This window comes from Manis javanica, chromosome 5 (assembly GCF_040802235.1).
Source record: "Manis javanica isolate MJ-LG chromosome 5, MJ_LKY, whole genome shotgun sequence".
In the NCBI taxonomy this organism is placed as follows: Eukaryota; Metazoa; Chordata; class Mammalia; order Pholidota; family Manidae; genus Manis; species Manis javanica.
This window is the reverse complement of record NC_133160.1, coordinates 88,230,739-88,252,612: the sequence shown is the minus strand read 5'-3', so window position 1 is coordinate 88,252,612 and position 21,874 is coordinate 88,230,739. Positions and strand designations below refer to the sequence as shown.

Below are 21,874 nucleotides of genomic sequence, written 5' to 3'. Positions count from 1 at the left end.
TTGAGTTTACTTTTGTGTATGGGGTTAAACAATAATCCAGTTTCGTTCTGCTGCATGTAGCTGCCCAGTTTTGCCAACACCAGCTGTTGAAGAGGCTGTCATTTCCCCATTGTATATCTATGAGTCCTTTATCATGTATTAATTGACCATATATATTTGGGTTAATATCTGGACTCTCTGTTCTGTTCCACTGGTCTATGGGTCTTTTCTTGTGCCAGTACCAAATTGTCTTGATTAGTGTGGTTTTGTGGTAGAGCCTGAAGTCAGAGAGCAATAATTTCCCCCTCTTTATTCTTCCTTCTCAGGATTTCGTTGGCTATTCAGGGTCTTTTGTGGTTCCACATGAATTTTAGAACTATTTGCTCTAAATAGTTCGTTGAAGAATTTCAACGAACTAAGAAGTTTGTTGAAGAATACTGTTGCTATTTTGATAGGGGATTGCATTGAATCTGTAGATTGCTTTAGGGAGTATAGCTGTTTTGACAATACTTATTCTTCCTATCCATGAATTCTATCAGTTTTTACATGTATTTTGATGTTCCATTTTTAGACACATGAAGATTATGAAGTCTTGGAGAACTGACCTCTTTGTCATGTAATACCTCTTTATTCTTAATATTTCTTCTTCTGAAGTCTTCTCTATCTGAAATTAATATAGTTACTTCATCTTTATTTTAACTAATATTTTTATAGTGTATCTCTCTCATCTCTTAAGTTTTAATTTATATGTGCCTTTACATTTAAAGGTGGTCTTTTGGCATATTCTGACAATTTCCATCTTGTAACTGGTGTATTTAGACCATTGACATTTAAAGCTATCAATGATAGAGTTGGATTAATAACTACCATGCTTGTTACTGTTTGCTAGTCATTGCCCTTGTTCTTTATTTCTGTTTTTTGTTTTCCATTCTTTTTGTATTTTGTGGTTTTAACTGATCATTTCATATACTTCCATTTCCTCTCTTTTCTTGGCTTATCAATTATAATTTTTCATTTAAAAAAATTTAGTGGTTGCTCTAGACTTTGCAATATTTACAATAGTTCAAGTCTAATTTCAAATAACACAGTACTACTTCATGGGTAGTACAAGTATCTTATAATAAAATATTTCTAATTCCTTCTTGATGTTTCTTATATCATTGCTATTACTCATTTCACTTATGCACTGGCTATAATAAATTAATATATTTTTGCTTTTATTATTTTGATCAGTTAAGAATATAAATAATAAACACTTATTTTACCTTCACTTATTCCTCCTCTGATGCTCTTCCTTCTTTATGTAGATCTGAGTTTCTGACCTACATCATCTCATTCTTTCTGAAGAACTTACACATTTTTGCAAAGCAGGTTTATTGGCATCAAAGTCTCTCAGTGTTTGTTGGTCTGAGGAAGTCTTTATTTTTCCTTAATTTTTGAAGGATAATTTAATAGGGTACAGAATTCTAGGCCCATGTGATTTGGTTTTTTTTTTTGTCTCAATACTTTAAATATTTCATTCTACTCCTTTTTTCCTTGCATGATTTCTAAGAATAAGTTGGATGTGATTCTTATCTTTTCTCCTCTATAAGGTCCTTTTTTCTCTGGTTTCTCTCAAAATTTTCTTATCTTAGACTTTCTACAGTTTGAGTATAGTATATCTAAGTATATATTTTTTTACATTTATCCTGCTTGGTAGTTTCTGAGATGCCTGGGCCTGTGGTTTTGTATCTGTATTAATTTGGAAAAAATTCTCTGTCATTATTGCTTCAAATATTTCTTGTGTTTCTTTCTCTTGCTTCTCTTTCTAGTGTTCCCACTACCCATATGTTACACCTTTTGTAGTTGTCCCACAGTTCTTGAACATTGTTCCTTTTCTTTTTTTCAATATTTTTTCTCTTTGCTTTTCAGTTCTGGAAATTTCTATTGACATATCTCCAAGTTCATAGATTCTTTCCTCAGCTGCACAGTCTACAACTGAACCCACCAAAGGCATTCATTTCTATTATAGTGTTTTTAATTTCTAGCATTTCTTTTTCTGTCTTAAAATTTCCGTTTATCTGCTTACAGTACTCATTTGTTCTTACATCCTATCTCCCTTTCCACTGGCGCCATTAATATATTAATCATAGTGTTTTAAATGCACAGCCTGATAATTCCAACATTCCTGCCATTTCTGGGTCTGGTTCTGATGTTTTCTCTGTCTCTTTAAACTGTTTTTTGCTTTGTAATACATCTTGTGTATTTTTGTTTAAAGGCAAATTTGATGTCCTTGTTCAAAGGACCTTTGATAATGTGGTGGTAAAAGGGGGTAAAAATGCTGTGGTCCGATGAATAAGCCTCAACCTTTTTAGTAAGTCAGTGACCCTGAGCTGTAACCTTTGTAAGTACCTTTCAGTTTTTTGTTTTATCCCATTTGGTTTATAGGACAGCTAGAAAGGGCAGATGTTGGGTGTTTCTCTTCTTTCAGGTAGTCTGGGCTCTGTCAAATAGCTTCTCTTGAGGGCAGGTCTTGTTAAGAACAGAATACTCTTGTGTAGTTCACAGTGGTTACTTTCCCCCTCCTCCTGCCGGATGGCTTTTAGAGGGAAAATTCAGAAAAGTGTGTCTCCCACACCATGACAGGGCTCCCCCTGGAGTTTTTAACTCTCATGTGTTTCCACAATGAGCCTCCAGACACTTTGTCAATTACAGTTTAGGTTTCCCTCCCTTAGTACTGTTTTCCACAGAAGTTTCTGCTCTGGTAAGTTATGATTCTTTGTGTCCACCTGCCTGTCTCCAATTTTGGGGGCAGTAATTTTCCCTGTTAACAGAAATAGAGTTGTTGATTTTTCACTTTGTTCAGCTTTTTAGTTGTTAGGATGGAGTGATGATGTAGAACCAGGAATTGGGAGGATTTGGATATTAATTTTGAGCTCTACTTCCAAGACTGCTTACTTAAAACTGATATTTTAATGGAGAAATTCTGGCACCAAGATTATCTGAAAATCATAGTTGGGTGTATAATAACGTCCTCCTTTTACTTATTTAAATGAAAAACTTCACAAAAATAATCATCTTTACTGAAAGCAAGCTGAAAAGAAGCACAAAGGGAGTAATAGCCGAAACCTAAACCCACTGCCCTCAAACACCCATTTCTCTGGGAATAGGCAAACCAATCCCAAAATATGGGATATAAGCAGTGAAATTAAAAGTGATGCACATGGTTGAGAGTTTAGATATCTTCTTTAAATTAACTTTTCTTACACTGTGGGATTGGTGAAATATGATTTGTAGAGAAGCTGCAAATAATCCAGACTTAATGTTGTTTTAAGAACACAGGGTGTGTGTGAGAGAGATTGAAAAAGATGATACAAGAATATGCACTCCCAAGATAGAAACATGGAAGCTCCTTTTCCTATAAATTTGTCTAAAATTGCAAAACCAAAAATGAAAAAAAACAAAGGGGGAAGTGAATTATAGATCTAAGTATCTAAATTTGTAGTTCCAATATGGTGTTTTAAACCTCCTCAACTAGTTACTGAGCAAATGGCAGTCAGTCCTCAAACTCAGTGGATAATCTTTGGTGACAAATACATATTCATGTCTTCCCCAGGTCCTGGCCCTACTCCTAACAACTACTCTACAGACAATGCCCACTAAATATGGTCATGGGAACATGCACATAAGACCTGTGTGCAAAAGTTATATTTACAAAGGAATCCAGTCACAGTGGCAGATTTTCAAGTTCAGTTTAGTTTAGATTCAGGACCTTAAACATGCTGATGGTAATTAAAAAGTAACTTGTACTAAATGAAAAATCAATTAATAAAATTTGCTTTCATATGTTTAAAGTTAACAAGCAGCAAATAAGAAAAAAATTTTAAAACTTCAATTATCCTTCATCACATTTTAGTCTGATTTTTGTTTTCTGTAGGCTCTATACCTACAGAGGTCAAAATCTCTCTTTCTTAACATATCAAATATGTAGAAAAAATGTTTGGTGCAATGAGATGCTTTAAAATTTTCATGGGAAAAAAAGTATTATACAACTCTTTACAAGGCAGTAGCTGTTTTAAAATCTGGGGCCTAAAAACCTTAATATTGTCAGAAGCATAATGGTCCTTGCACTACCTTAAAACTAAATGTCAAAATGTTTTAAATAAAAATCTTTAATAAACATTGTTTCTAATCTCCAAAATTTAACATAAAAAGTTAGGAAAAAACATTAAAAGATAGATCTGTTCAGAAATTATTATTTTCTTAACAGATTCAAGTTAATATTTCCTCTTTGTTCACATATTTCTTTTACTAGAGCTGATCATCTGATCTGGAGTATATACATTAAGCAGTGGCTTTGTTGGCTTATGTTTCAATATTTATCAAATATATTTCTAATTTTACTCCATTTACACTTCTTATTTCACATACCATTTGTAATATATTTATTCAAAGATCCTTGTGGAGGACAGGAACTCTTCTTTTCAAACTGTGGTTTTGTTTCCTTTGTTTTTGACAAGTCAGTTGCCTCTCCTTTATCATGCTCACTCGTATTACTACCTTTGAGGGTCTGAAGTAAAACAAGGAATTCTTTTAAGAAATATACTTTCTACACAATTTTATGAATTTATAAAGCCATAATCTCATAATTGAATTCATACTATTACTGTCAACATGGAGCATTACACATACAAAAGAATATTCATGTTCTATATCAATAGATATTTGAGGCTGTACAGCAGTGCATTTTGCAGGGCCCTTTGATTTAGCCTTTTTTCGATTTGAGCTCCTGCCATTTTAATTTTGACTTAAGCAAAATGAATAAGTGAGCCTACAGTGAAGGCAGAATAATTAAAAGTGTCCTTCCTCAGTTTTACCTCCAAAGATTATTCAACAAAATTTTGTGGAATGAAAATACAACTAAATTATACAGGAGGTGAAAAATAGTTTTACTTGGACTCATTTCATTAGACAAATTATATAACCAAAAGAAAAATGAGAAAAACAGATCAAGCCTTCAGGGGTTCAATGTTCATGCTTCCACTATTATTTATAGTAACATATTTAGATAGTCCATGGGTGTACCTCCATCTTCCAGGCTTTTAAAGTAGTAGGTCTAATTATGAAACCATTGATTTAGGGGGGGAAAAAGACATCTTATAGTTTAAAAGAATATGCAAGAATATTTTCCAAGGTAGAAAACAAAACAAAAAATCAAAAAACAAAACACAGTTAACCCTGGAATATAGATATTCAAATTTGCCTTACTGTCTTGATACATGTGTGTTTATCCATACTACTTTGATCCAGTGGAAGAGAACTTCGTAACAAAAACGGTTAACAAAGGCTAGAAAGCATGGAGAGATGAAGGAAAGGAGGAGGAAATCCTCCTTTAATGACTAGGGAGACAAAGGATCATAGGGACTAATGTAAATGAATTAGGCAGCTCTTTAAAATAAGTTTTAAACCTCATCTTGGTTCATCTGGTGGAGATCTGATGTAGACCCTTTTTTGGAAAGTGGGTCACTATACAAAAAGGCAAGGTGAAAACACAAAAGTGAGTTTTGACTAACGTATGTGAAAGGTCATATTTAGTAAGACAATATTAAGTTTTATTATTTTAGAATTTATAATAAATTGACATAGATAAGGATAAATGCTTTACAGAAAAATAAAGTAATTTTAATCAATAGTGAATATTTCAAATATTTAAAAGAAGGACTTTTGGGTCCTAAGAACTGTATTAACCTCTATTTTCAAAAATGAACAATTTATAATTCTAATTATGAGACATTACTTAGTAAAACTAAGCCAACAATAGGTCTCATGACTTACTCTGTACACTTGCAAAAATAAAAACTTGGGTGCCTTCATATATACAGCACAACATTTTAATTAATTAAGATTTGTCTTTACTTCTTGTAGCGTAAATTACTGAATTTCTCCTGGAAATGGCAAGAAGTAATAAGCCATAGTTTCACTATTCTTATGATCTGCCCTCTTTAACTCCAAAATAATCTTTAGTCATCCCTTTCCATTTTTCATTTTTTTCTCATTTCTGAGAAACTATTAAAACCATTTTAAAATGACCACTGCTTATTTTTTAACCAGACATATAAAAGAAACCTAATAAGTAAACTTCAGAGATAAATTTAAAAATCATATTGATCTTTATGTCACACATTACATACAGTTTCCATTTTTACCTGAGGAATTATAGATGATTGGACATTCTTATCCTCCAAATGCTCATTTTTTGATTCTGTGGTATACATGCTAATATTTAAAAGAAAAATAATTTGAAAGAAACAGCACTATAAATCCATCTGAAAACAAACATGTTTAAGTGGGATTAATTTTTCAATGATTTTTAAAATCAAAGTTGTATCATAGTCAAGTCATATTTTTATAGTCAAAACATTCTAAAAAAGTTCTAAACATTAATTGTAAAGTCATTAACCAAAGTTATGCACATAAGTTTTAAAAACCATTATCACACAGAAATTTAATACTTCTCAATAGTTCATTATACTGGGCTATATCTTAAAAGCATGTATCAGATAACTCAGTTCTTTATTTCATGTACTGAACTAGTATGTTAGAGATAATTTATACCATTGATTTACTCTATCTTCCATCACACTCCTGCATTAGAGACTCCAAAAAAATTTGAAATGTAATATGATCAGCTACAGTTGAACCTTGGACAATGTGAGAGTTAGAGGTGCTGACCCCTGAACAGTGAAAAATCGATGTATAACTTTTGACTCTCCAAAACTTAACTACTAATAGCTTATTGTTGACCAGACACCTTACTGGTAACAATCAATTAACACATATTTTTATATGTATTATATACTGTATTTGTACAATAAAGCTAGAGAAAAGAAATTGTTTTGAAATTATCTCAAATCTCCAAAAAATTTTCCAGTGTTATTATTGAAAAAAATATGCACATAAGTGGACCCACATAGTTCAAACCCATGTTGTTCAAGGGTCAACTAAACATTAATATGTACATATATGTTATAGATATATGGTATTTTTATACATGACCCATTTGAAAGGTCTATAGGCACAATATTTAATCAAAATAAAGTAGGTTTTAGAGTCTGAGGGCAGGGGGAAAGATGCTGGAATAGGAAGGCAAAGTAGAAATCTCCCACATACACACCAAGGAAGCAACTACAGCAAGTACAGCTAACACTGAAAATGACCTGAAGACTGCAGAACAGACTACCTACACCTGGTGAAGAAGGGAGGACCATACAGAGAAGGGTAAAGTGGCAAGGCCATGACTGAGTGGAATCCAAGCCCTTCTCTCATTGCAGCCCACAGGCAGGAGGAAGAGGAATGGAGACGGGAAGAGATAGTTGCTCAGAAACTGCACACCTGACCCTGGAGATCTCCTCTGGGGACACAAGTCCATATTGCATTGGGTTCTGGTGATTAGTAGGGCTGGACACTAGGGACAGTTGAAACACTCCAGGAAGCTGAGACTCCAGCCACTAGCGGGGGACAGGTATGCTCTGCTGGTTCCACTGAAACCCAAAACAGAGGTGGCATTTTGAAATATTTGCCAGCAGTGGGAGGGATGCAAAGGGACAAGGGTGGGACAGAGCTCTCTCTGCAGGAGAAAGGGCAGGTGAATGACACTTCCCAAGCCCTCCCTCAGCCCAACACATTGGGCACTCTCTGGAGCCCCAGAAACCCCACTCCCCTCACTGGCAGCTCAGCCCCAAGGCACTTCCCTGCACACCACCTACATGCCAGCATGCTTGGCCAAGCTGTGTCAGACTTTGCTGCCTGGCAGGCAGAGGAAGGCTTTCCAAACTTTCTCAGCCCTGTTTCGGCCCAATTTGAGAGGAACATGCAGAAGCCAGCTCTGGGTGCTCCTTCTTTGCAGGCTGCCAAGCTAAGGGCCACATGTCTGACTGCTGCTAGGGCATACTGCATGCCCTGCACAGAGCTGGTGACTGCATTGCTCCCCCCACTAACACAGCAACCCACCATCACTGTAAGGCAGGAAGAGGGCAACCCACCCACAATGATCCCAGCAGAAGCCATTGCTTTCATTACAAAGAGTGGTTGAGGCAAACTGTCAACACAAGCAGAGCAGATAGATCACTGCCAGCATGCAGACAGAAAGAAAGCCCTGCCCACTGCCCACCACTAGCAACTGGGGCTCCATCACAAAGGAGAACCAGGCACTGGAGAGTAAAGAGTCTTGAGCTTCTGGGTACTACAGTATGCCTTCTTCATAAAGCCATTACTCTCTAAACCAGGAAGCATAGCAGATCTGTCTAATAGAAAACACAAAGACCCTGACAAAATGAGGAGGCAGAGGACTATGTTTCAAACAAAACTGAAGGATAAGACACCAGAAAGATGGCTAAATGAAATGGAGATCTCACCAATCTTCTTGATAAAGATTTCAAAGTAACTGTCATAAGTATGCTCACTGATCTGCGGAAATGTGTTAAAGATCTCAGGGGGACTTCAACAAAGAGATACAAGAGCTGAAGAATATAGTGACTCAAATGCAACGTAAAATGGAAGGAATGAATAATAGATTTCTGAAAGTATAGGAGGCAATCCATGATGGAAATTAGGGAACAGGAAAACAATGAAGGTGAGGAACAGAGAGAAAAAAGAATCTCTAGGAATGAAAGAATGGTAAGAGAGCCATGTGACCAATCCAAGCAAAACAATACTTACATAATAGGGGTACCAGAAGAAGAAGAGAGAGACAAAGGGATAGAAAGTCTCTTGAAGAAATAATTGCTGAAAACTTCCCCAGTCTGGGGAAGGACAGGTCATGGAAGCAGAGAGAGCCCCTAACAAATGGAACCCGAGGAAGATAACATGAAGACAGATAATAATCAAAATTACAAAGTTTAAGGATAAAGAGAGGGTACTGAAAGCCTCCAGAGAGAGGAAAAAAGATTACTTAGAAGGGAAATCTTATCAGGCCATCAGCAGACTTCTCAACAGAAATTTTACAGGCAGAAGAGAGTGGCATGAAATATTTAATGTATTGAAACAGAAGGACCATCAACCAAGAATCCTCTACCCAGTGAGATTATCATTCAAATTTAAAGAGGATATAAAACATTTCCCAGATAAATGAAGACTGAGGGATTTATAACCACTAAACCAGCATTACAGGATATATTAAAGGCACTGTTGTAGATGGAAATGTTCCTAAACCTAAATAGCTTACACCAGTGAAAATAAACCCACAGCAAAGTTAGTAAAGCAATTACTTACAAAGCAAGTATGAAATGAAAACAAAACAAAAGTAGTAAAAGCAACTGTACACAAAATCAGTCAAGGGATACACAGAAAGTACAGATTATGACATCTCCTACATAAAGTGTGGAGGAAGAAGAAAAAAGAAGCACTTTTAGATTGTGTTTGAAATACAGCAATCATCAACTTAATATAGTTTGTTATATAGTTAGCAAGCTATCCTTGAACCTTATGGTAACCACAAACCTAAGGCCTAAAATAGACACACAAAAAATTATAAAAGAGAAATCCAATCACAACACTAAAGGAAACCATCAAATAACAAGAGAAGAGTAGAAGAGAGGAAGAAAGGAACAGAGAGGAACTATAAAAACAACCAGAAAACAATAAAATGGCAATAAGTACATTCTTATTAAAAAGTTACCTTAAATGTAAATGGACTGAATGCACCAGTCAAAAGACACAGAGTGCCAAAGTGGATAAAGAAACAAGACCCATCTTTATGCTACCCACAAGAAACTCATTTCAGACCTAAAGATATACACAGACTGAAAGTGAAGGGATAGAAAGAAGATACCTTATGCAAATAATACAGACAAAAAAGCAGGCCTAACAGTACTTATATCAGACAAAATAGATTTCCAAACAAAGAAAGTAACAAGAGACAAAGAGGGACATTACATAATGATAAAGGGGTCAGTCCAACAAGAGGATATAAACATTATAAATATCTATGCACCCAACATAGGAGCACCTAAATATGTAAAACAAATACTAACAGAATTAAAGGGGGAAATAGATTGCAACTCATTCATTGTAGGAGACTTTAACACACACTGAAATCAATAGACAGATTAACCAGAAAGAACATAAATAAGGAAACAGAGGCACTGAACATATTAGATCAGATGGATTTAACAGATATCTACAGAACACTCCATCCAAAAGCATCACAATACACATTTTTTCTCTTGTATATGGAATGTTCTCCAGAATAGACCATATCTTAGGCCACAATGAGAGCCTCAAAAATTAAAAAAATATTGAAATTGCATGAAGCAACTTCTCTGACTACAATGGTATGAAACTAGAAATAAATTAGACAAAGAAAACAAAAATGTGTACAAACACATGGAAACTAAACATGATTCTAAATAATTAATGGATGAATTAAAAGTAGAAATCACACAATACAAGGAGACAAATGAAAACAAGAATACAACAGCCCAAAATCTGTGGGATGCTGAGACAGTGGTTCTAAGAGTACTCACAATAGATGCCACAGAAATACAAAGAATTATTAAAGACTTCTATAAAAAATTATATGCCAATTAATTGGACAATCTAGAAGAAATGGACAACTTTGTAGAAAAATACAACCTTTCATGACTGGTTCAGGAAGAAATAGAAAAATCTGAACAGACCAAATACCAGTAACAAAAATGAATTGGTTATCAAAAACTCCTCCAAAACAAAAGCCAGGTACAGAAGGCTCTACAGCCGAATTCTATGAAACATTTAAAGACAAGCTAATACCCATCCTTCTCAAAGTATTCCAAAAAGTGGAAGAGGAGGGAATACTTCTAAATTTATTCTCTGAAGCCAGAATCACTGTAATAGCAAAACCAGACAAAGACACTAAAAAAAAAAAAAGAAAGAAAATTATAGATATATATCCCTGATGAATAAAGATGGAAAAATCCTCAACAAAATATTAGCAAACTGAATTAAAAAATACATCAAAAGGATCATCCATCATGATCAAGTGGGATTTATTCCATGGATGCAAGGATGGTATGATATTGGCAAATTAATGTGAGATACACATTAACAAAAAGAAGGATAAAAACCACATGATCATCCCAATAGATGCTTAAAAATCATTTGAGAAAATTCAACATCCACACATGATAAAAACTCTCAGCAAAATCTGTATAGAGGGCACATACCTCAACATAATAAAGGCCATATATACAACAAACCTAAAGCTAACATACTCAATGACAAAAAGCTGAAAACTTTTCCTTTAAGATCAGGAACAAGACAAGGATGTCCACTCTCACCCCTTTTGTGCAACATAATACTGGAGTTCCTAGCCATGACAATCAGACAAAACAGAGACAAAAGGCATCCAAATTTGAAAGGAAGAAGCTAAACTATCACTATTTGCAGATGACATGATATTATACATAGAAAATCCTAAAGACTCCACCAAGAACTGTTAGAACTAATAACTGGATATGGCAAAGTTAGAGAATACAAAATTAATACACAGAATTCTGTTGTATTCCTATATTCTAACAACAAACTAGCAAAAAGAAATCAGGAAAACAATTCCATTTACAACTGCATCAAAAAGAATAAAACACCTAGGAATAAACCTAACCAAGAAGGTGAAAGACCTTTACTCTGTAAACTATAAGTCACTCATGAGAGAAATTAAAGAAGATACCAATAAAAGGAAATCTATCCCATGCTCATGGGTAGGAAGACTATTGTCAAAATGGCTATCTTGCCCAAAGCAATTTACAGATTAGTGCAATCCCTATTAAAATTCCAACAGCATTTTTCAATAAATTACAAGAAATAATCCTAAAATTCATAAGAAATCACAAAAGACTACATAGACAAAGCAATCCAAGAAAGAAAAACAAAGCTGGGGGATTATGCTAATTTCAAGCTCTATTACAAAGCTACAGGAATCAAAATAGTATGGTACTGGCACAAGCACAGGTGCAAGGGTACAGAATAGACAGAGCAGATATAAACCCACACATATATGGCCAATTAATATATGATAAAGGAGCCATGGATACACAATGGGGAAATGACAGCCTCTTCAACAGCTGTTGTTGGCAAAACTGGACGACTACATGTAGGAGAATGAAACTGAATTACTGTCTAACTCCATAGACAAAAGTAAACTTGAAATGGATCAAAGACCTGAATATAAAACACAAAACCATAAATCTCTCAGAAGAAAACAGGCAAAAATCTCTTGCACAGAAGCAGGAGCAAATTTTTTCCTGACATACCTCTTTAGGCAAGGGAGGCAAAATAAAAAATGAACAAGTGGGACTACATCAAACTAAAAAGCTTCTGTACAACAAATAACATCATCAGCAAAACAAAAAGGCAACCTACAGTACAGGAGAATATATTCATAAATGATTTATCCAATAAAGGGTTAACATCCAAAATAATGAACTCCTATTTCTCAACACCCAAAAAACAAATTACCTGAGTAAAAAATGGGTGGAGGATCTGAACAATTTTTCCAAAGAAGAAATACAGATAGCCAACAGGCACATGAAAAGATGCTCCATATCACTAATCTTCAGGGAAATGCAAATCAAAACCACTGTGAAATATCACCTCACACCAGTTAGAATGGCCAGTATCCTAAAGATATTTTTTGTTGTTTTTGTTGAATTGTTAAGAAATAACAAGTGTTGGTGAGGGTGTGGAGAAAGGGGACCCCCCTACACTATTGGTGGTAAACTGGTACAACTGCTGTGGAAGACAGTATGGAGGCTCCTCAAAAAACTAAAAAATAAAAATACCATTTGATCCAGCAATTCCATTTCTAGAGATTTACCCAAAGAAAACAAAAAATTCCTCATTCAAAAATATATATGCACCCTTATTTTTATTGCCACATTATCTACAATAGTCAAAATATGGAAGCAACCTAAGTGTCCATCAATAGATGGATAAAGAAGATATGGTACATATACACAATGAAATATTATTTAGCCATAAAAAAGAAATCCTGCATTTGCAACAACATGGATGGATCTAGAGAGTATTATGCTCAGCTAAAAAAGCCAGGTGGAGGAAGACCAATACTATATGATTTCTCTTATTTGTGGAATATAAAAACAAAGCAAAACAGAATGAACAAAACAGCAGTTGACTCATAGACACTGAGAAGTGACTGGTGGTTACCATGGGGGAGGGGCTGGAGTGGGTGGGTGAACAGGGTGAGGGGGATAAAGTGGCCCAAAAATTTTCAGTCATAATATAGGTTGGTCACAGGAATAGTACAGCATGGAGAATATAGCCAATGATTCTGTAACACATTCCTATGGTGACAGATAGTAAGTGCACTAGTAGGGGAGAGGATTTAATAATATGGGTAACTGATGAACTGTGTTGTACATTTGAAATCAACATAAGATTGTATATCATTGATACTTCAATTAAAAAATAAAATAGGCTTTATTTTGAATAAGAATTAATTAAAAAAACTATACCAAAAGAAGAATTAGGTCTACTATTTTGTTTTTGATAATAGCCATCCTAATGGGTGTGAAATGATCTCTCATTGTGGTTTGATACCCATTTCCCTAATGATTAGTGATGTGCATTTTTCATGTGCTTATTAGCAATTTGTATATCTTCTTTGGAGAAATGTGTATTTAACTCCTTTTAATAATTTTTTAAGTGTTTTTTTTTTGTTGAATTGTAAGACTTCTTTGTATATTCTGGATATTAAACACTTATCTGATATGCAATTTGCAAACATTTTCTTTCATTCTGTGAATTGCCTTTTCACTCTTGATTGTTTCTTTCAACACATAAAATTTTTAATTTTGATGTAGTCCAATTTATCTTTTCTTTTATTGCATGTTCTTTGGGTGCCACATTCAAGAAATAATGGCCAAATCCAATATCATGAAGACTTCCCCTGTATTTTTTTTCTAGTTCTTACTATTATAGTCATTTTAATATGTTTGTACACTAACTCAAAATCTGCATCACATTTGAGTCTGTTTCTGTTTTAAATTTTCTATCTTGGCTTGTGGTCATATAGTATTATCTAACAGCGACTATGGCTATAATTTTTATTGAAAGCTTGACATTGTGTACAAAACATTACACAGCCCCTGGATGTTACCTTCCTCTAGAAAGAAGTATATGGAAAGGGGTAGTGCTAATCACAGTAAGCAAATCAGAGACTGGGTTCAGTTAAGACAACGTTTTAACACTCAGCCCTATCTCAATTTGTCCTGGTTCCTAGGGAATAGTTTTCTAGGGATTTTGCCTTAGATGATGCCCTCAGTAAATTGTGGTAGTCTCACTTGTTTTTCCCAGATCAGGGACACCTTAATCATTTTTCCTTGGTTCATTTTCACTCCTATTGTCCAGCTTTTCTGTCCTAGAATAGTGAATTAACTTCTCCAAGGTCACATAGCTATAAAAGGGTTGGGCAGGGCCAAAATTAGGCAGTCTGACTCCTGAGCCCACATTCTTAAATCTAAAGGGTCTCTAATATGCTTGACACTGTGCCAGACATAAACTAAAACTCTCACAGGGGTTTAGATGCCAACATGTAGAAAATGAATGGCCATAACTTAAATCTATTTCTAAAAAGAGAGAAGAAAGTTTAGATTTTTGTGCCATTTTAAAAAAGAAACTATTAAAAATAAGGGCCTTAGGACAACCTTCAAAATAGAATATAAATAATGAATAAGTCATAGAAGACTAAAATTATTTAGAAATAGCTCATTGGAAATCAATTATTAAAGTGTTAAGGCTCCTGGCCATCCATTGTGTATATGCACCACATCTTCTTTATCCATTCATCTACTGATGGACACTTAGATTGCTTCCCTTTCTTGGCTATTGTAAATAGCGCTGCAATACACATAGGGGTATATGTCTTTTTGAAACTGGGCTGCTGCATTCTTAGGGTAAATTCCTAGGAGTGTAATTCCTGGGCCAAATGGTATTTCTATTTTTAGTTCTTTGAGGAACCTTCATACTACTTTCCATAATGGTTGAAATAGTTTACATTCCCAGCAGCAGTAGGAGGGTTCCCCTTTTTCCACATCCTTGCCAGCATTTGCTGTTTCTATTCTTTTCTATGTTGGCCATCCTAACTGGTGTGGCGTAATATCTCACTGTGGTTTTAATTTGCATTTCCCTGATAATTAGTGTTGTGGTACATCTTTCATGTGCCTGTTGGCCATTTGAATTTCTTCTTTGGAGAAGTGTCTGTACATATTCTCTGCCCATTTTTTAATAGGGTTATTTGCTTTCTGGGTGTTGAGGCGTGTGAGTTCTTTATATATTTTGGATGTTAACCCCTTGTCGGATATGTCATTTACAAATATATTCTTCCATACTGTAGGATGCCTTTTTGTTCTGCTGATAGTGTCCTTTGCTGTACAGAAGCTTTTTAGCTTGATGTAGTCCCATTTGTTCATTTTTTACTGTTTCCCTTGCTCGAGGAGATGCGTTCAGGAAAAGTTGCTCATGTTTTATGGTTTCATGTCTTACATTCAGGTCTTTGATCCATTTTGAGTTTACTTTGTATATGGGGTTAGACAATAATCCAGTTTCATTCTCTGGGTCCAGTTTTTATATTCTTGTATAGAACCTTGATCATTTTCTTCAGAACAGTTATCTCAGTATGTAATTACGTACAGTGATTGTTTAATGTGTTAGCCTCGTTAGGCTGTAGACTCCATAACAGTGTTCCACAGGGCCTTGAGGCTCTGTTCATTTTAATTTTCAATCTTTTTTCATTATGTTTTATAGATTTGATAATTTCTATTTATCTATCATTAAGTTCACTGATTCTTTCCTCATTTATTTCTATTCTGATATTGAAACCATCCAGTGGATTTTAGATTTCAGATATTGTATTTTTTAGTTCAAAATTTTTTTAATTGTTTCTTTACTTTTTCTATTGCTGCTTGAGTGAGAATCTTCTCATTTATTACAACTATGTGTATCTTACCACACAAAACATAGTTATAATGGCTGCATCAATGTCTTTGATAATTCCAGCATTTGTGGCATTTTGGATTGGCATCGCTGATTTTCTTTTCCCTTAAGATCATCATTCGCTGGTTCTTAAGAACTTCTGGAGGACTTCTGGACATTTTGTTGTGCAGACTAGTCCTGTTAAGTTTCTCTGAGAAGTATTTAAATTAGTTTGTTTTAGTAGGCAGTCAAGTTGATGAGATACATATCATTAGCTTTATCTTGCTTTCTGTGGGTACTGGTTCCACTCTCAGTTGTTTTCAGAACCTTTGCCATGCTGCCTTTGGTCGTCCCATGCATGAACTATTCAGGGGTTAGTCTGAGACTGGAGTGGTGGTATTTCGTTGTTGTTTGTCTTTTTAATTGTCAGTTCTTGGAGCCATCACTACCGTGCTTTGGGCCTGTCCCATGCATGCACACTGAAGGGACCCTAGGCCTGTGGCTGGGTTCATACACGGGATTAAAGAACCTCAGTCTCCAGCTCTCTCCTCTCCTGAATCTGCACCACCTCCTGTCCCGTTATCTCTCAAGGTCTTCTTTCTGGTTTCTATGGTCAGAAGATGAGATTTTCTCTGAGTTTGCACTGCCCATAATGCCATAAATAGAGCCTGCCCTTCAGGGAAAACCACAAAAGGGAAACAACAGGGATTCCTCACACTCGTTTTAGACTATAGGGTCCATTTTCCCATATATTTAGGTCATAAAAATAGTTTCCATTGTAGTTTTGGCCTCTTGTGCTGTACTTGCATGTTTGCAAGACTGGGGCCTATTTTCAGGTCAAAGCTGCAAGAGCAAGGGAACTTCACTCTTGAGCTTTTGACTCTTTCACGATCTACCCGCTTTCATTTATTTTTCAGAGTCCTCAGGTAGTTGCTCATTGCATTTTTGGTTGTGAATAGTGGAAAAGAGGTTGTAGTGGGCTGGAAATCTGCACTCCATGAAAGGAGGGACCGTATCTGGATTTACCTGGGATCTATGTAGAGCCTAACACTTAGTAGGCATTCAGTAAGTATTTGTGGAATAAATATTGAATAAACTGAGAATTTAAAAATGCCAGAATTTATAAATACATACATGCTACATATTTTGTTATTATGGGGGTAAAGTGAGATGTTTGTAGAGTTCACAGCAAAAGTTGTGGTATTCAACTGAACATTCTTATTAGGAATATGTACTGTATCATCATACTGCTAAGCTTGCTTTTAAAGTAGGAATATTTAGATGTACTTAGAAGTTCTATTTCACCTGGTTTTATTAGAATGCCTCTTTGTAGGTATTGATAATGGATAGTGTTGTATTGTAAAAAGAAATGGGCAATCTAATTTCTCTGCTTTTAATTTGCTACATAATTATGAGTAAATTTGTCACTTCACCTCCCTATATCTCAAATTCCAAGACTATAAAGTGGAGTAGGGAGGGAGATATTTGATAATCTAAAGTCTACACTTCTATTCTCTTATGGACCTACTAAGAAACAGGGTGAGAGAATACACCTTGAGAACTTCACATCTTATATGAATATCGTGTATATACACACTTTCACCTAATGGAAACAACTTCTTGTCTTTCCCTCGTGTTGTACAATACATTGTAAGTGGTGGTAGTGGTGGTGGTGTGTGTGTAGGGGTGGGGGTTGTGGGGGCCTGCGTGCATGTGTTAATCCTTTGGAGCAATGCTGTACAATAGTGACATCTAGAGACTATTTTGTGTTTATCCTTTTGGAGCAATGTACAATTGTGACATCTAGTGACTACACCACGTATCATTCAGCAAAAATTTATGGTCAATTCTTACTCCTCTATATGTAGATGATTCACTTTGTGGCTTAGGTAAGCAATTTAATATCATCCCCCATCTGTCCCTGCTACAGATTTTTAAAATATCAAACTTGACAGCATTAACAGGGCACATAAAACTGAAATTTCCTTCAAAAAATCTTAAGCATATAGAGTTAAATAAAAACTATTCTAAGTGAGACTGCAACTTTTTCTTTCCACTGAGAGTGGCAGAGCTGGGATTTGAATTCAAGTGTATGTATTCTGTGCCTTTAGCTACTATACATTACTGCCACATAATAGCCATTTAACATAAGTTTATTAAATGAATATTAGGTAAAGCATATGATCAATATCTGTGTTTATGAATATGATTTGCTTAGACTCTTTGGAACTATTGCTGCCTTTCAGACAAAGAAAGCCTTTTTAAGTTCACATCAAAGATCACCAAACTATAATATAAGTAAAACTATAACATAAGTCTTTGGACTGAATGCATTTGAGAGTTATATCCACAAAGAGAATATTCAAAGAGCATTCAAACTAGTTCAGTGTTTTTATTTTTAAGATAATGACTAGCTGGCGTTATAATTTAATCAGGACAACACAAATCTGGGCTAATTTATTACTCCAGTTCAAATTGAGCTTGCCACTGTTAGAATTCCTAGAGCATTTATTAGTGTTTGTTCTCATTAATCAGATAGTATCTTGAATTTTTATTCTTTTCAGGTACCTAGATCTTGTTTTCACAATAAAATCATAAGGTGCTCCAGGGTTCAGAGCATGTTTCATACTTGTCTTTCCTGAGCAACAAATACAATGTTTTTTCTTGTCTACAGAATAGTTGCCCACAACAACTAATTTACAATCCAAGGTTTTCCAGTGTGACAGCAATCTGTCTTGTCAAGCTTTCCCTCTAGTTCTTTCAAATGTACATTTCAATCAAATTGTTAATTGTTCTCCCATGTATTATTTGTCTGTTTTTTTGCCTGGAATACCTTCCCACTGCGTGCCTTCTTTGTGATGATATATATCTACTGCTTAAGTGTCATTCCAAGTAAAGCTCCCTGCAAGGTATAGCACAAAACTGGAACCCCCCTCCCCTTTTGAATCTCACATCATTTTGTCACTCGCTCTACCATCCTTCTACCTCTCTGGTTGTCCTTTCTTGGTCTTCTTGTCCTCTGTCTGTCCCTTTAATGTTGGGGTTCCTCAGGATTCTGCCTTCTGCTCTTTCCTCTTCTTATTCTACATATATTTCTTAAGAAATTTATTTTACTCCCATGGCTCCAACTATGACCAATACACTGATGAGCTTGGTCCAGGGAAGCTCTCTAAAGATTCTTCCTAGTGTGTTTAACTACTGATTGGATATCTCTATTTTTCTTTAAGCATCTTAGGCTTAATATATGTAAAAATAAACTCAAGACCTTTCCCTACCAAATCTATTACTTCTTAAGAGAATTTTGTATCTCAGAGAATGAAGCTGTCATATATCAAGTTGCTCAAATTAGAAACTGGAATCATTCCTTCTCTCCCACTTCTAATTCCCTGCCAACAGCCAGTGGGTTACTAAAGTGTGTTAATACAAGCTCCTAAATACTTAAAAAACTTTTCCTCTTATCTCAATATAAATTGCTACTATTCCAGTGCAGACCACACCACCTTTCCCCACAAAACCTGTAATGAACTTCCAAATGTCCCTTCCACCTTCAGTCTTGGTCCTCCCCATTGTAACTTTCACAATGCAGAGTAATCATCTAAAATGTAGGATGATTAGTAGTCCTCAGTGGATTCCCATAGAAGACAATGTCCAAATTCCTACAACTTAGCTTACAGGGTCCTTTGTAATAAGGTCTAACCTTGTCCCTGCCTATCTCCTCATTCTTTACTTGGCATTCTAAGCTTCAAGCACAGTAAATTTTAGTCCTTCACACATGCCGCACATCTCTGTGACTTTCTACATTCTGTATGCTGCCTTCCAACCTCACACCTCTGCTTTTTGCCCAACTAACTCTACATCAGTTTAGAAGTCATTCTTGCAGAAGCTCCCTTCAGTATGCATCTTATCATAGCATCTACCCCGTTACTGTAATCATTGTAATTGCTTGTTTAACTATCATCATTCTGTTATTTGACAAATATTGAGAGCCTACTATGTAACATATGGTATTGTCCTCTGTATATAAATTTAGTTGATACAGGATATTGTGGAAGCACATATGTCATATAAGAGAGGGTCCAAAAAATGCTTCTTAGTGACTCACTAGATTAAATCACTGGTGATTTCATAATCATTTCTGGGTTCTTTGAATTAAAACACAGTAGATGATAGATACATATTTAATCCCATTAACTACTGGATTTTAAACACAAAAAAATCTTTGCATTGTAATAGGCCTCCAGTCAGCCATGACTTTCTACCTAGTAGAGTTGTTTTCTGATATCAACTTTGGATATAATGCTGTGTAAAAAGCAAAGAGACAAACTACCACAGTGAAAAGTATGGGACTTCTTGTCAGAACATATGGTTAATAATTCTCCCACTTACTAGGTATGTGTCCTTGGTCAAGACCCTTAACCTCTCTGAACCTCAGTCTCCTCATCTGAAGAAGGTAGTTACAAAATCAAATGAAATAAGAGAAAATAAAAGCATTGCACAAAATGCACAAAAATAATAACAAATGCTGTTATTATTGTTGTTGTTATTAGAGTGAATACAGATAAGGTCTCCCTGTTACTGGCCATCCCAGCTTTACAGACAACAGAATTTACAATTTCATCCTTTACTTTCTCTTTACCATTCATGGAAAAAAAAAACCCATAAAAAAAAAACAAACCCCAAAATTTAACAAGTAAACACTAAAGAGATAAGAAATAAGTACCAACCTAAGAAAACCTAGAATTTGGATATGTGGACCAAAAAAAAAATCAGGCCACAGTTTTTTGATTTTAGGTTAACTGGAAGGGTAGGTGGCACAAAAGAGTAATGTTCTGAACCATTTCTGAGTAAAATGCCAACCCATTGAGCTGGCAAGTCAGGGTATCTGGGTTCAAGGAGTAGTTCAGCTATGGATGTAACCATGTTATGCAGGCAGTGTATTCACCCAACACTTGGGTCTTTCAGTTCCTTGATCTCCTTGGCTCCTGTGGTCTTTTCTCCCATCCTATCTCAGCTTCCCATGAATAGGGTCACAGATCTCAAGAGGCCACTTGATCCTGCACAGATATGCTACTATGCTTCTCTAGGATTGCTAACTGTTTGTGTCCCCTCAAAATTCATACATTGAACTAAACCCCCAGTGTGACGGCATCAGGAGGCTAGGCCTTCTGTAGGTGATTAGGTCACGAGAGCACAGCCCTTATGAATGGGATAAGTGCCCTTAATAAGAGAGACCCTTAGAGTTCTCTCACCCTTTTTGGCCATCTATGAACCAGGAATGAGGCTCTCACCAGACATGGAATCTGTGGGCACCCTGACCTTGGACTTCCCAGCCACAGTTCCCAGAACTGTGAGAAATGTTTCTGTTACAGAGAAGCCATCCAGTCTATGGTGATTTTATTATAGCAGCCTGAATGGACTAAGCCAAATATAACTGCCCATCTCCAAAACCACTATTTCATACCTTCCCTTCAGATCTTAAACCTTCTATGCAAACATTCATCCTCCTCTCTTCTTACTGGTCTTGCCTCATACCATACACATCATTGAAAGAGAACCAATATCAAGCATAAACTCATCTTCCAATCACTAAATCTACTCATCTATCTGCCTCTCTACACTCATTGCCTTTCTTTTAATACTATACATTTTATCTTCATATTCCTAAACTGACACTTCTACATATTCCCTGGAGCCCATTCCTTCTCATTTTCTCAAAGACTTCTCTCCTAAAATATATACATTCTCTCTTATACTGTATTTCCCCCCACTCTCTACTGGATCATTCCCATTAGTCTAAAAACATATTTGAGTATCCCCACCTTTAAGAACCCTACTTTGACCCAACACATTCCTCTATGACCTACACTGCTCAGTTCATCTTCACAGTAAAATATCTCAAGGTGTCTATAGTGCTATGTCTATTTCTCCACATTTTCTCTTCATTGTGCTT

The 21,874-nt window shown here is 35.6% G+C and overlaps 1 protein-coding gene across 4 annotated transcripts in view; it reads right to left on the bottom strand.

Annotated features, from left to right (window-relative positions):
* SLC9B1 (solute carrier family 9 member B1) overlaps window positions 1–21,874 on the bottom strand; it is a 94,596-nt gene that overhangs the window by 69,727 nt on the left and 2,995 nt on the right. For all 4 annotated transcript variants that reach the window (XM_073237233.1, XM_073237232.1, XM_073237230.1 and 1 more), the window contains exons 2-3: window positions 6,165–6,234; window positions 4,390–4,528 (exon numbers count right to left, since the gene is read on the bottom strand). In XM_073237233.1, coding sequence (XP_073093334.1) covers window positions 4,390–4,528; window positions 6,165–6,233 — 208 coding nt within the window. In that variant the 5' untranslated portion in view covers window position 6,234. The remainder of the gene's footprint in view (window positions 1–4,389; window positions 4,529–6,164; window positions 6,235–21,874) is intronic.